The sequence below is a fragment of the Labrus mixtus genome, chromosome 9 (genome assembly GCF_963584025.1).
Source record: "Labrus mixtus chromosome 9, fLabMix1.1, whole genome shotgun sequence".
Taxonomy (NCBI): Eukaryota; Metazoa; Chordata; class Actinopteri; order Labriformes; family Labridae; genus Labrus; species Labrus mixtus.
Window position 1 is genome coordinate 8,613,222 of NC_083620.1, and position 16,604 is coordinate 8,629,825.

At 41.8% G+C, this 16,604-nt stretch overlaps 1 protein-coding gene across 1 annotated transcript; it reads right to left on the reverse strand.

The window, feature by feature from the left end:
- Positions 1-1,841: 1,841 nt before the first annotated feature.
- On the reverse strand, positions 1,842-3,477 carry foxl2a (forkhead box L2a). The gene has a single exon (XM_061046122.1). The coding sequence runs from the start codon at positions 3,239-3,241 to the stop codon at positions 2,321-2,323; it is 921 nt and encodes a 306-aa protein (XP_060902105.1). The 5' UTR covers positions 3,242-3,477; the 3' UTR covers positions 1,842-2,320.
- Positions 3,478-16,604: the final 13,127 nt, after the last annotated feature.

The window sequence follows — 16,604 nt, forward strand, 5'->3', positions numbered from 1 at the left end:
TTTTTATTTTGGACACCAGCGCTGCTGGTCGTCAGGGCGACGGGATGCTCCTCTGCATGGGGCTCACGCGGGATCATTTCTGCATAATTAATTCATCAGACTCGCGTTCAAACCAAACCACGAAGAAGGAGCTGTTAGAAGACTCATTTCAAACTCTGCACACTCACACAGAAGTGTTTCTTTTGTCAGGACAGCAGTGGACATTATTCCCCCTTTATGTGGTTCCCTTCCACACCGTGTGAAGTCTTAACACCGATCTCATGTTGATTTTATTTTATATAATTTAGTTTATAAATAAAGAATTGTGTCTTTAGTTTATAGCTGCTTATTTGTATGATTTTTCCTTAATTTAAACTGAAAGCGAAAGCAAAACGTGACCTTTCCCGATAATAAAAAATGAAATAAACATCATTGCTATAATTTATTTAAATGTCAGTGTTGATGTTGTTGCTGCTTTAGTGCCAGAGCTGATATCATTATCATTCTCTGTATGGAGCAGGAAAAAAAACAACCTCTTGAAAATGTTTTTTTTTCCTGCTAAAAGGACACAAAACCTTGAAAACGTGTATATAGATATTTAGTCCATATTGTCCTCCCTCTCTCTGCTTTTCTACAGCACAGACTTATTGCTTGATATTTTAATTACTTTCATATTTGATTCATATTTGATTATAACTATTTTTACTGCTATTTTGTGTTTTAGTGAAACTGTAACCTCCGGGATTAATAAAGTATTTCTGATTCTCTCACGTACATCCATCTCTCTGGACATAACCCGAGGAGTCTTCACATTTAAACCTCTACGTCTTTTCTTAAAGTGATAAAACTTAGAAACAAACCTGCATTAAATATGACCTCACATATCAGAGAGATGTGGTTGGGTTTTATGTGCTGGGATTTATTTTTATTTTGACGAGGAGTGATTTAAGAAAAAACATGAAATACAAATCCAGAAGATTTGAGTTATTACTGAGGGAGAAAAATAATAATATAAAAAGAAAAGAGAATAATGAAGACATGAGCAGCATTAAAGTCGACAGAAATTATAAACGACACTGAATGCACCTTAATATTATTATTGTTTCGATATTTCAGGTGTGACACGTTTAATCTGTTGGGATAAATCTAATCCTTATTACAAAGGTATAAATACCGATATAAGAGGAACTTTTAAAATATAAAAACATTAATTATATATTGGTTTTATTAGTTGAATTAGTCGTATTAGTTTTCCAGGAGACGCTGTGCCGGATCAACAAACATTTTACGCGTTAAACTTTGGAACAAGTTCAGCACCAAACCACACAAACATGTGGTGTTTTTCAAGATTTAACATTCCTCATTCAAAGATCTGCTTTACGTGAACAACATTAAACTTTGTGTTGCGTTCACGGACAACTGTGTTGCTGCAGTTTGTTTAAAGCCAACAGTGGAGCTCGCTGCAGCCTCTAAATGCGTCGAACAGAGAACGTCATGACCACTGCTTTACTTACAGAAATACAAGTTTATTAAGAAATTCACAAACCTAGAAAAGAGGGGAAAGTGCTAATTAAAATGAAACATGGCCCCAACATTAATGAGACAATACAGCTAATCACGTAATAAAAAACTGAGAAGGATGAACAGAACGTGGCACTGCTGGCGAGTTTATCACACATCACAAAATATGACAAACCCTGAACTGTTTTTTTTTTTTAATTTTTTTTTTTATAGTTACTGGATCAAAAGCAAACTTTGAACTTTTACCCCAGTGGAGTTCATGGCAGGAGGTGAAGTTTGAGCACGCAGGCCTATTCGGTTAGAGTCAATCAGGAGGTCACACTGAGCTCTGATTCAGGCTCACAAAAAACTGACTGGATTCAGGGCATCTCATCGTCTCCTCGTGTCATTTTGGCAAATAGTGAGGAAAAGCTGTTCGTATAAAAAAAGAGATCTTTACGCACACAACACGCAACTGAAGTAACATCAGCCGCGTATGTCCCCGTGAGAGTGAAAAGGCACACTCAGGACTACAACACCAAAATGCGTGGCCATCAGTCCAAGTGTAAAACAAGCGCACGAAATGGCTCCATGAGTTTGTGCTACCTGATGCGTCCTGGTGACTTTCTGAGCTCCAGATCCAATTCAGTAAAATCTTACTTACTTACGCATACCTTCCGATCGGCCTTTTGTGGGTGTCTGCTGGACCCAAACAGCTCGGTCTCTTCAAAAAAATAAAATCAAACAAAAAAAAAACAACCCCTCTAGGCTCTGTTTTGAAATCACAGGAATCATCGCTCACTCTCAGAGTCCTCATTTTGCACAGACCATTTGGCAAAGTTTAAATATCAATCCTCGTGTGTAACGCCGAGTGTTTGGTCTCGTGTTCCCAGTAAGAGCAGTGCATCATGGAGAGCTCCGCGGGCTGACGGGAGCACGCGAACTGAAGGCCCGCTCCGTTACTGGAGGAGACCGGAGGAGGTGCCGCGGTGGCCGGGCTCAGCTGCTGGGCATGGTGGGGATGCGCCGGGTGGTGATGGTGACTCATGCCGTTGTAAGAGTTCACCATGCTGGGGAGTGCCATGCTCTGCACGCGGGAGTAGGGGTTATAAGACGAAGGGGCTGACAGTCCCTTCACGTTCACTGGACTCACGTTGCCGCCCGCCATCTGACAGGACGTGTACGACATGGGAGTGGGCGGCTGGCCGAGCGACCAGGAGTTGTTCATAAAGCTAGACTGCAGGTACTTAGGCGGGGACAGGTAGCCGTAGCCGTCTCCCCCGAACAAGGACTTCCCCGGCTGGAAGTGCGTCGGTGGAGGTCTGAACGGCCGCTTCATCCTGCGGCGCCTCCTGTAGTTCCCCTTCTCAAACATGTCCTCACAGGCCGGGTCGAGGGTCCAGTAGTTCCCCTTCCTCTCCCCGCCGCCCTCACGCGGAACTTTGATGAAGCATTCGTTGAGACTCAGGTTATGCCTGATGCTGTTCTGCCAACCTTTCTTGTTTTTCTCGTAGAAGGGGAACTTGCTGATGATATATTGGTAAATACCGGACAGAGTGAGGCGCTTCTCCGTGCTTTCCCGGATGGCCATGGCGATGAGAGCGACATAGGAGTACGGTGGTTTCTGGGACGGATCCGGCTTCTCCGGGACCTTCTCCTGGACCGGCTCCTCTTTGGGTCGCTCTTTCTCCTTGCTCGTGTTGGTGTCGTGGATCATTAATGCCATTGCGTCATCCTCCGGGTTTTGGTAAGTGGCCATCATTGCGCACACCAAAACAAAACAACTCCAGTCCTAATGCCAATGCGCAGACTTCTTCAAGGCGCCTGTAACCCTCAGAAAAGATGTTGCAGAGCCCCAGGATGCACCGCGCACTCAAAGCTTTCTCCCAAACTGTGTGCAGAGAAATCGTTATTTTGCAGCTCAGTGGGTGACATGCAGCAGACCGTCTTCAGCGAGGGTTTTTCTAAACTGGTTTCTGATGGAGGCGCAACCCAAGTTGAGCTTTGAGAGTGTGTAAGCCCAGCCCTTTCCCAGTTTTTTTTTTCAGGCACACTCACAGGCTACTTTTGCTCCAATGCTCTCCGTGCAGCGACGTATACTGTGTTGTGATTTGCGCACATTTGAGTTCCGCCTCCGGTGCTTACAGTGAATGAAAAAAAAATAATAAGCTCGTCTGAACAGACTAGAAATCGTTTTTTTCATCACACATTGGTCAACCTAATACAGTGTGGACATGAACACAATTAAATTGCCTTGCAAAATTATTGAAGAATATGATGAACATCAACGCTGGAAAAATATAGACATTAATTTCTACACATTTTAGGAACTCGTTTGAGCATATATATATTTTAGAATATTTATATATATATTTATTAATAGCATAAAGAAAAACATGACCACAAACTTTCTAAAGAAAGGAAGAAAGAGAAAAAGGTTTTCTTTAATTCATCTTCAGATTTGTTTCCCATACATCAAGAAAAATGTTGCGAACCAGGTTTTTAGATTTCTACATGCCTTAACACTTGGACAGCCAGTTAATTTAAATGTATGCAAACCATAGCCGCATATCAGAGTATTTGACTGAGTTGGTTCAAACAGAGGCCTTCACATCCAACTCTCACACCCACCCTGTCCACTGAGCTGTGAAAGTCTGCACAGACAGTGCAGCTTCATCTGCTCACATATTGAGAGGGAAGCGCAGGAGAGGTGTACATTTCTCCGGCCACCCATGAGGGTCCCCTCGGCTTTCTCCGGGAGTGTATTTCCGTGCTCTGGGAGTCTGTGCAGGTGGAACAGCATTGGCATGTGTGTCATCACCCTGCACCCAGTCTGCAGCCTGCAGGCCGCAGCAGCTGAACGGCGCTGAGAGCCAACCATCTCTCAACGTGCAATTACCGCAGAGTCCCAGACTGAAGCGTCACAGCGCCGTGTTGTTCCATGTTTCTGTGTCTTTTTCACATGTTTAAGACCCAGAGCATTTCCTGATAATCTCAACACCACTAATACACCCCCGCTCTGTACGCCTGTGGCTTAGTTAAAACGTGACATCATTCAGTGTGTTGAATATCCGACGGATTAAAGAAATAACACGGCTATCAAATAAAACATGAAGCCAGAAATCCAGAGAGCAATTTTCAGATCAATGAATCAATTATTTAATCCACGTTATTAATGAACGGACACACACACACACACACACACACACACACACACACACACACACACACACACACACACACACACACACACACACACACACACACACACACACACACACATGCAGTGAAGAAGAGGTTCAGTTTCCTTCACGCTTTCAGGACTTGTTTAGTCTTCTCTTCTCTCTTGTTTCTGCAAAGAAATAGATGCATAGATCGATTTATACATTTATAGTTAGATTTTATATTTTTCATGGCCTTCACAATCACATTTGACGAACCAGATGCATTGTTTGGTTGATTTTTCTTTTAGCAAACATACTAATTATCCACATTTATTCACTGGAGGCTTTTAGAGAGAAAAATAAAATAATGAGAATTAATATTATAATACAAAGAGAAATGAATCACATGCATGTTTGAGTTATAAAATAATAAAGAGGTAAGAGTCACCAGAAACTCTGAATCAGTTGCATCTTTTTGTTTTCATGATTTTTTTTTTTTTTATCAAACTATTTTCATATCCAATACCAGTCCAAAGTTTGGACACACATCAATAATACAGTTTACTATATTATTATAATATACCCATTGTAACTGTAACTAGGGCACACCTATTAGCCTAATAAAAAGTATTTCTATAGTTTTACTAGTTTCCACATTTTAGAATAATAGCAGATATTAAAACATTAAAAATAAAACATTTCATTTCATGTTTTGGAAATAAATGCAGACGTGACATTTCTATCAGGTGTGTCCAAACATTTGACTGATACTGTATGTATATATTTAAATTGACTTTAAAGAAGGAAGTTAAACTCGTTGACATGAAGTGAAAAAGGTGATTTTCTGCATTATTTCAGAGGTTGAAACGCTCATTATTATGATCAACACATTTGATCCCTCACTCTTAAAACACACTGATATGAGTCCTCTTATTTAAAGGGTCAAATGCTAAATGCTAACGTGCTGCACTCAGCTCTGTTCCGGCTCCCCGGTTCTTTAAATGTGCACTGTGTTCTTTCTCTTCACTATCTCTGCTCTGCTGTAACAGTACTTTCTCCTCTGTGGGATAAATATAGGTTTATCTTATCTTACATTTCCTTGGCTTATAAGCAAGCTAAATGGAAAATATGACATTTTCTAAATATGTTACAGGCCTAATCTATTCTGTGGGGATTTGAAAACGAGATATTCATGTCAGCCTTTCTGTTCTAAAATAATAAGAATAAAAAAAAAAAAATGTGGCAGGCTAGGCTATAGTTTGACAAACTATAATAATTACTATGGCAACCGACTCTGGACTAATTAGTGATCATCGCTTTGAGTCGTTACAACAGTTCCTCCCGGTGCAAGCGTTCGTCCTTCACCCTTGACATCGTGTCTTCAAACTCTTCACCTCCTCCTCCTCGTCTACTTCCGGTATACCTGTTGTAAACCTCAGCGGCTCCGCGCGGCCGCAGTCACGCGCGTCACGTCACAACACAACTTGAAAGGAACCCGTCGCCGACAATCCGTAAACAAAACACGGAGCCTGAAACACGAGCTGCTCACAGGCTGCAGAGAGGCGCTGCGGAATGTTAATGTGATGCTACAGCCTGTTTCCATTGGCTAAAGGAGTTTAGTGGGTGATAAATAAACATGCAAACAAATTAATTAATTAAACCAAATAGCAACAACAACAAAGGAATCGTGGATTTAATTTAAAAGCAAACACGTGATCATTTGTTCGCTGTGATGTGGAATCTGGAGCTGTTTATCTCTGCACAAACTTATTTATTTGCCTCGTTAAAAATTCGATTATTTTGAGGTTCATTCTCTTATTAATAAATAGAAGATGATACTCCTGGATCATAAGACATGTTTTATAAATGAAGGAACACCTCAGAGCAGGAGCAGAGACACTGACTATTATTTGTCTCAGTGTCTACTTTTAGAAGCAAAACTCAAAACCTATCTGTTCTCCAAAGCATATGAATAGTTATTTTTGTTGTTGTGTGTGTGTATGATCACTCTTGTGGTTTGATGTTTTCTTCGTGGTGTGAATGACTTCAGTGATTAGATCTCTGTATCTTGTTAATCACTGTGGAAACACTTTCTGTTGTATGCTGTGACGTTTTGATTTAGTTTTTAACCTCAATGTAAAGCACATTGAACTTATCTGTAATGAAATGTGCTATATTAATAAAATTGCCATTTCTATATATTTATTTAAAAGTACGTGAAATGTGTCCTCTCAGTAGGTCAGTGCATCATGCTCGTGGATTAAAGGTATTTTCTGAGATGATGCACGAGACACTGAGAGTCCGTGTTTTCTTCTTAGATAAATATACATCCTCTGAAAGTCTTTGAATAGACTGCAGCTGACACATACACACTTCAATAACTGTACAAAAATCAAATCCATATAGCCTGATATTTATACCACAGTGCTATTAATAACTTGAATTGTATTTTTACTGATAAGACCTGTCAGTGTCTGATGCAGGATCAGATAGGCCGCAGATAGCTCTCCCACTTATCAGAGAGGAGCTGTAGGCTTTATTTAAATAAAATCACGTGTACATTCACAGACTTCCAGGTTTGCTGTAATAACTCTCTCTATATATTCTATCTGTTCTTCGAAATGGCTTCAGTGTGTTTTTACAGCCTTTACGTGCTGTGTGTGTGTGTGGTGACAATAAATCGAGGAGCCATCATCGAAACGGGCCATAATGTAATTTGAAAGAGTGGAATTCCTGTCCTCGCGCACTTCCTGCCCCTCGTTTAGGATGTTTACGATAGCGCGTGCGGGTGGAATGCGCGGCGGACGGATCCGCGAGGTCAGGTCGGGACCGGAGAACACCCACCTGGACTAGAGAGACTTCATGTCAGGCTCTCCTCTACAACAAGGTAGACACAGATAAAGAAGAGTTAGTGTTTTATTATATAAATACAAAAATACCTGTCTATACAGTGTGTACAATATCAAACTCATCGTTTCCTTAGCCTGTTGGAATATAAATAAATGTTTTAATTATCAGAAAATCCGTTTGATTGGCTGAGTATTTGAGCACATACCTGTTGGAATTTGAGTATATTCCAACAGGTTGAGTTCCGGTTTTCCTTCAGTCACATTTACAGATGAACAAATTAACAACCAGGACAAGTTAGACAAAGGCAGCTCAGACACATGGAACTAAAACTATCAGGGGTGTGAATCAGCAGAGGCCCCACATACCATATCATCATGAAACTTGAATCACGATTTGATATTATTGCGATTTTAAACATTTTGCTGAGAATTGTGATAAAATATATTGCGATTACGTTTTTTAACTTCAGAATATGTCCACAAAATTAATATAAACCATGAACTGTTTTGTCAAATCAGAAAACATTCTCTGTCTGTTCGTCTCTCTTCAGTCTTTTTATTTCTGCACAGTGAGAGTAGAGCCCTCAGACTGACCGACACTGTGATCAAAGTGAAACTCTTTAAAGTCTGCCTGCTCCTCACAGTCTGACCTGTTGGTGTTTCAGTCCGATCAAACTGAACTGAACATGAACGGACGACTGAACGACTGCAGGAATTTTTAACAATACAACTTGTTCAAAAATGATTAGTGCAACCCCTTCAGGGATTTATAATAATAAAAAAATAAAAAAGCTTATTTTGCTTTTAATATAATGAAATGATCAACACTTGGCGACCGTGAGACGATATAATATCGCCACACAAAATATTGCAATATGATGCTGTATTGATTTTTCCCCCCCACCTCTAAAAGCTATGCTGCTTTGTGCAGGCCTGATGGAAACAGATATATATTAAAATATATAAAAACACAACAACAGGAGACATTAGTGCAAAGGTGCAGCAGAGTAAACTACTGTTGAATCAGAATCAAGAGGACGGTGAATTACAGTGGCTCCGGCCTTCTGTGCAGTACTCAGTTTGATTATAATAGAACGTGTGGTGTTTCTATGGCAGTACATTTAGCTATAGTGTAAAAATAATTATGATTTCATGATTTCAGACGCCTGAATATAATCGTCTCTTCTTGTCTGTGTTCTAATGGGACCTGTGGTGTAGTAGTGCAGGGTTTACGCAGGTACACAGACTATTCACACATATAGAAGGTATAAACACGTCCAAATCTCCTCTGAATCACACCAATAATTGAGTCACAATATTCAGTCGTATGCTGCATTTTTGTTCCTAGCATGGTGAAGGGATGACCCTCCCTACTCTGTCTCTAACTGGCTAATACGCACTGACTAAATATGCAAGAGGGATTTACATGTCACTGTTCACTGTCAGTATTCTCGGCAGGAAAAATGAAGGGAACAGTATACTCACTTCTTTAGACTCCACTAACCCACTGACTGTGATGTATAAATGTTCTCTTTTGAGTCTTCAGCCTCCAGCTCAGTGTTCAGAGTTACCCCCTGCTGTTTAAGGATAAAATCACATCATTGAATATTATTTTATTCTGTGTGTATGAGAAATATCCCAAATCCCCTTTCATCGTATTTCAAAATGAATGCATTGGATTGAATAACTTTGAATTGTTCCTTCTCGGTGATGTGAAAGTATTCACATGACAGTCTGTGGATTTCAAAGTGAGCTGGTTTTATTATCTTAATGGCTTAAATAATGATTATTGTCCATCTGACTGAATAAATGATTTTTCTAAATTTACAGCGATGTCATGTCGCCTAAGAGATAATCATGTGTGTTTAGCCTGCAGAAATCTTTGCTGCTACATCGGTGCGTTTTCCTCATTGGAGCATGTGTGAGGAGAAGCATCTCTCTCTCTCTCTTGCTCTCTCTCGCTCGCTTGTCCCAGTTTTATCTCTGTAGTCTCGGGTTCATCTGCATCTGGCTTGCCTGCATGATTACACAGCAACAAGAAGTTGCCTCTCCTCAATGGAGTCCTTATGAGGTGCAGGAAAGAGATGGGAGAGGAGAAGGGGGAGGGGGGGTATGGAGGGATACAGAGCAATGAGGTGAAGAGGAAGACGAAGAAAAAAGCAGAAGGATGTACCCTCAGCCCTCATGCAGCGTCTCCAACATGACTCTTGTTCCTCTCAGAAAGAAGAGAGAGAAAGAGCAAATAAACACTGACCACCAGGTTCCACCCATCGCCTTTACATCTCCGCCTGCATGGATTAAGGTTAAGGGAGGGGGGGGGGGGGGGGGGGGGGGGGGATGCAGATGGGGCGGGGGATACAGGAACATAAACACACATGTACATGCACACATAGTCTGACTTTCGGGGTGTTGGATACATATGCATGCACTGTCATTGGAGAAAAATGTCTTATTAAGAGGGATGCTCTGCAGGTGGTGTGTGAGGGTCACTTCCTTACTTTGTACAGTCCGCCCCCCCCTCCTCCAAACACTCCGATCATTGTGTGAGAGCAGTCCCCCCCCCCCCCCCCCCCCTTTACCTTATGATCACCCTTCATCAGCTCCAGTGTGAGTCTGATGTGTTCTCGTTTTATTGCACGCCGTGTTTACGTTTCTTATCGGCAGCAGGAAGCCAATGGGAAGCTCTCCGGCCTTCCAACATTAACTCGTGTGACGCGGACATATGCATGAAAAAAAAGTGAAGACGCTGTGAAATCATTCCACACAGAGTTACACACTTCTCTTTAGGTTTAAATACATATTTATCCTATTATGCTGTTTTATATAATACATCATTATTACAATAACTCATGCTTTGCTTGAGCTTTTTAATATTCTCTTTTGATTTATTTGAATTCACTCCAAGTTTAAGATTTTTTGATGCATCTGTTTCTGTCTTCCAGAAGTACAGAAGTCATGTGACTTTTTTCTACCTGTGGGTCGATTTGTTTTGCAGCCAGCGGTATTGTGACAAGAAACTACACATTAGAGAGAAGGAGAACTATTTATAACGTGATAAAACATGATAATAAAACTAAAATAAAACTACCAACTGGAGCATACAAGATAAAGAAATATCAACCAATAAAATCACAAATAAATAACCTGGGTTAGAGGTTTCTGAAAATCAGAAGTAACTAATAGATTCATACACATTCATATGCTGCAGACGAAACAGTGTGGAGCAACTTGGGGTTAAGTTTCTTGCCCAAGGACACATCGGACATGTAGCTGCTGGAGCTGGGGATCGAACCCCCGACCTTCTGGTTTAGAGACGCGCAAAAACAAAATATCTACTTATTTGTTCACAGGGGTCACCAAAAATGATGCAAAGTGAAAGTTCTTGACAGGAGCTTTGAGTCGCCTTTAAGGCTAAAGGGGTTAAATACTGTTACACTGTTTGTAAAGCAACAAGTTGAAGTAAAGAAGCCTGTGAGGATTTGGTCTGTGGTTAGCTACAAATACCTGTGTAGCAATAAAATGTAGAAATCAAAGATGGCTGTTGATTCTGCAAGAGCAAAAACAGTCAAATGAGCAAACAAGAGGATAACAAAGATTGTAGAAAAGAGCACAAAAACAATGGTAAGAGAGAGAGAGAGAGAGAGAGATGGTAGTAAGGTGAGGAGAGAGGAGAGCCACATTGTGTTGTTGCTAACCTTTTCCGGAGAGGTGAAGTGCCGCAGCCTCCAGCCAACAAGATTCTCTTTGAGGTTGTGTTGAACCGCTGCCAGGGCTTAAATGATTCACAGGAGCAGGAGTATGTGAGGACTGTGAGTGAGTTCAAGCTGAGCGAGCGCTTTACAGTCAACAACATTTTTTTGTTTTTGTGAGCTTGTGCATTAATTTTATAAGAATGTGAGAGGTTAGGAAGGAGTTCATAGACACATGAAGGTGAGCTGGTGGTTATCAGAGCTCTGGTTGGGTGTGAGGGGAAAAAAAGAAACTTTCAAACAAGCCTGGATTATTCTCCTCGCAAAACTCTCCGTCCGAACCTGTTTCACCCCTGAAACATCCCCACATAGCCAGACTCACACTTTAAAAAAAAAAAAAAAATCCCCAAGTAACCTCAAACTGGTTTCCACGTCTTCATCCCGGCCGGGGATTAGATTTCAGGCCAAATCAAAACAAGTCACTACGTTAGAGGTAATTACACAGGTAGCCTACCTCACTGGGCAAACAAACATGGCTGCCAGCTGACAGCATGAAGACAGATCAAAGCGTGGACTGACATGGAACGGGAACACACTTTCACACTCGCACACACATACGAGCTGTATGAATGCCGTTTATGTCTTCACACACTTGCTTTATTTCGACAGGGGATTCTGCAGTTGAAAGATGGCGGGGGGAATCAGAGGTGAACAGAGTGACCTTTACAGTCGAGCTGCGTGTGAGAACAGTGTGTGTGTGTGTGTGTGTGTGTGTGTGTGTGTGTGTGTGTGTTAATGGAGCAGAACAGCAGAGATGAGCTGTGTGTGTGCTGTGGTAGGGGTAGTCCTCTGCACTGGTGGTCTGTGTGTTAGCCCGCTGAGGACTGATATCAGATATGGTGGATGTGTTAGCTGTCAATGTGGCTCTTTTATTTGACAATTCTACTTTAACAGCCCGAGGTGGCAAAGGCACAAACATTATTTACCCGAGTAGCAGTGCAGATACTTTTGTATAACACGACTGATAAAAATAAAGGTATGATTTTAATATTTTAATAGAGAAAAGTTGAAACCCCATGTGAATGTGAAGATAAAACATTTTAATTGATTGGGACAGGGACACACGGTATGCTAACAAGCCTAACTTCAGCACTAGAGCTAGCTAGCTAGCTAGCTACGTGAATGTTTGCTCATTCAAATGTTATTTAAGCTTTCAAACTAATTCAAACTACAACCACACACCTGATGTTCAGTTATGTTCTCCATTCTGCAGCTGAAGCACAAAGGAGCTCTGTGATTCTTACTTTTGGTAATTAAACATCAGCCACAAGGGGCGATGGAGGCCTAGCGGTAATATATAAAGAGGCTTAAGTCCTCGAGCGAGCGGCCCGGGTTTCAGATCCGACCTGTTGCATGGTTTCCTGCATGTCGTTCCCCACTCTCTCTCTCTCTCTCTCTCTGATTTCCTACTCAACTCACTCTCCTGTCTCTGAAACAGAGCCACACAAAATAACATAAAGGCTCCTGTACCCTAGAGCTCAGCTGTTCTTCCTGCGGTCCACATACAAAAAAAACATATTAATATAAATATAAAAAACATTCTTAAGCACCATAGTCCACACAAAACATCAAATTTAGAAGAGGGCATAAAAAATATACTTTACAGAAAACAAATACATTTTAGAAAATACATTAATCTTTACAACGTTCACTCTGTGGATGTGTTTCTGATTTCTGAGACGCCAACAATGACCCTCTTCCTACTTCCACATCTACCGTGCAGCTCAGAGGATGAAACAGGCCGTGCTGCACGGATCCGACTGTTTTCTTAAGCGACAGGAGCCGTTTAGAATGACGTCATATAGCGCTCGTTTGAGCACGGCTAAGTTCACATCTCCTGTGGACCGTACTCGAGTACACATTAATCGGGCCTGAGACCAAATCTTCAAGCGGACTCGAGTCCGGTGCCTACTGTAGGTATACAGTACGTTTGTGTTCACACTGATCAAATGAACCGGACTTTGGGGTAAAGCCTTGATTCTGTTCCCTCTTCGAGACATTCTCAAAGTAACAAAAAACTGCTTTTAGACTTGTTTCAGTGAAGACTTTGCAGATACCTTTGATTACAGTGTGTGTTTCTTTAATTACCCCTCTGTGCATTTTGTAACGTAGAAGTTTATTTCTGTTTTAAGTTCTCAACCTTTAGATTTTAAACTCTCTGCATGAGTAAAATAACTACTTTCACAGTAGTCACTTTTTTTTTGGGTGAGGGTTTCGGGAGTCAAACTTTCTTCAGGCACAACAATCGTTTTCTGACAGCTGCATGTGACGTTTTAGTCATGAATACTTAAAACATTCTTGGGAAGTCTATTTCTAAAACACTCCAAACACACGTCTGACTCTTTCTCTCTGGTGTACACACACACACACACACACACCCACCCACGCCCTGCGGCCTCGCTTTGAACCAAACTGTTGTCAGAGCAACCCGGCGAGGTTATTCTCGACATGCCGGCCTACCCGTGTACAATGGAGCAGAGTGTATGTGGGTTGCAGTGGATAAGGTAAAAGATGTTATCTAATCGTTGCATGGAAAAGAGAGCAACGGGAAGCCAGACAGTCTCCTCTGAACGCCATCTGTCCTCTTTGCTTTCTCGCCCTCTCGTTAGGCTTCCATATCGCTCTTGTGTTGCTCTTTTATCTCCCCATCTTCCTGATTATTCATGAAACTGCAGGTAAAGCTCCAGGGGTGCATGCTATGCTACCTTGCTAATGACAATCTTACTGATTGGTTTGACAGAAGCTGCTGTCAGAGACGTCCATGCTTTGCAGCCATGTAACAGTAAAGAGGTTGTAGTTTAGGCTCTCTTGGGCGTAGTTTTTCTTAAAGTTTTGAACATTTACCTCACTCAGGTTTCGGAGGACGCTTAACCAGATTCTCCACTTTAATTTCCTTCTGCGTTGTAACTGTTTCAGGTCTCATCTCCTGAGGCTTTAAGGTGCTGTTACGTGTGCACATGTGAGGCAGACGTTGAAGAGAAAGGAAGAAGAATTAAAGACGCAAAAAAAAAAACACATTTTAAGATTTAACAAGTGGATTAATTTCCAAAGTGTTTGGTTTTAATAAATACATTGGTGATGTTAAAACACAAAATGAAGAATACATGAGCATTTTCTTTTTGGAAACAAGTGACCACAAAACAAATGAAACTATTGGGCAATCGAGTTTCCAAAAGGGACTTTCTGAGAACCTGAATTTGGCCGTCGATTTCAATCAGCACGTGATATCGCCAACAATGAGACGTGATGTCCTCGGCCACTGCTGCTGACTTCAAACGGATCCACAGAATATATTTTGAGGATGTGAGCTCTCTCAACCACACTGCGACCACCAAAACACACAGCGCTCAGCCAACAGAGTGTCTCTCTGCAGGATCTGCTGCACACGGCACGCTGCACAAATCCTCCCTTGATTCCAGCGCCCCCTGCTCTCCATCATGACCGCAATAACAAACAGGAAAACCCGGCAATGGAACACACACGCACAGAGACACAAAATCACACAAACAGCTGTACAGTGGCTGTGGTAACCAATAGCGATGGTTTAAGAGCGGGTTAGTCGGGAGCAGAGGGTGAGAGGAGAGTTTATATTTACGGTTTCTGACTGGAACGCAGCCGAACCCCCTCAGGCTCGCTCGACCCGGTTATAACCACACCGTCATTACTGCTGGATGCAGATGTAGCTCAGAAAAATATTGATCTGATATACACTCACTGGCCACTTTATTAAGTACAGCTGTTCAACTGCTTGTTATTGCAAATATCTAATCAGCCTATGACATGTTAGCAACTCAATGCATTTAGGCATGCACACATGATCAAGACGATCTGTTGAAGTTCAAACCGAGCACCAGAACGGGGACGAAATGGGGCTGGTCTGAGTATTTCAGCAACTGGTAATCTACGAGGATTTTCATGCGTGAAAGCAAGTAAACGACTTAAACTTTGTATCAGACATTATTCTCCATTATTAGGCGACCTATAATACGAGTGGTGAGCGACAGCAGTGTGAAAATGGTCTTCTCGTATCATAACAACGGACTACCTCCGCCTGCTGGGATGGAGAGTTATTTCCTCTCAGGCATGTGCAGAACGTACGTGATGGTTGGCTGTCGGCTGTAGTCTTTGTGGTGTGTTCAAGTGCAACTTTTTGGCCAAGACAAACAACGACGTGAGGCGATGCCACAGGCGGTTTGCTGTTTCTCCCTCAGCCATGATTTAATACCTGTGTTCAAAACATTGAGAATAACTACAAGGAGGAAAAATCTAAATGCATTCACTACTTATTGTAAACAGGCATGAGATGATGGCTTCTCTTTTTTCTGATTCATTCATATAATATATTTAATTTAGGAGTATTCCTGTGGCAGAGATGTGTGACTAGATAACACTTTTGTGCACAAGCCTCATAAGTATTCAAACAGGAGGTATTAGCACGGCGGTGGAAAAGTTTTGAGAAACAGTTGGCTGTCAGAATTTGAGATCATGCAAGGTGACATCCATCACTGTTTGATTCAGAGTCTCAGGGGGGGAGAGGAGGAGTATTAAAGAAGAAGAAGAGCACATCCCGGGGAGAGCAGAGCAGGACGAGGGCAGAGAAGGGGGGAGAAAAGCAGGGAGGGAGCGCTTCCTTTGGTGAGTTTTCCCCTAAGGGCAGAGACGAGGAGGAGGAGGTGGAGTGGGGCTGCTCCCCTGACAGATCTGAAGATGTCCTGTTTTGCTTTTCCTCTGCTCTCCCTCTTCCTGCAGGAAGCAACATCACGCTGGGCACCAAAGCCTTGGCAAGCGGCGAGCGTTTAGGTCTGGTAATAATGTGCGCTGTCTACAGATGTGACGGTACAATAATGGACAGACATGCAGTTGTGCACCGAGTCAAATGTAACTGAGGAGAAGCCGAAGTGGTTGAGCCGCTGTGTTCATGTTTTAATAGTTAAAAGTATTTATCATGTTTCATGGAACAAAACTGGATTCACTTTTTTGGTAAAACCAGTAAAAAATAAACGCTTCATCATCAAGAGAACTTCCTTTGATTCATTGGAAATGTGTCATATATATTTTTTGTTTTTTAAATCAACTTCCAGAAACCTTTTTCAAACGTTAAAAGATAATTATGAGTCATTGGAATCAATTTATGCGTGTAGTTCTGCTTATAACTGAACTATGTGCAGAGGAAAAAGTAAAAAGAAAGAATAATTAATTAGTGAAGCTTGAAACCACAGACTGTGCATATGAATGGACGTCGCCCGTCTGTTCCTGCAGGGGGCTTTGGAGTCCCATCCATGGCGGTCTCCATGCTGGAAATCTTGTCTCATTCTAACTTTCAGTCGACCTAAGGACAAGCTGCGAGCTGGAGCTGAGGCGGG

Coding starts and splice junctions, on each gene's coding strand:
- foxl2a (XM_061046122.1), bottom strand. CDS start 3,241: ATGATGGCCACTTACCAAAACCCGGAGGATGACGCAATGGCATTAATG.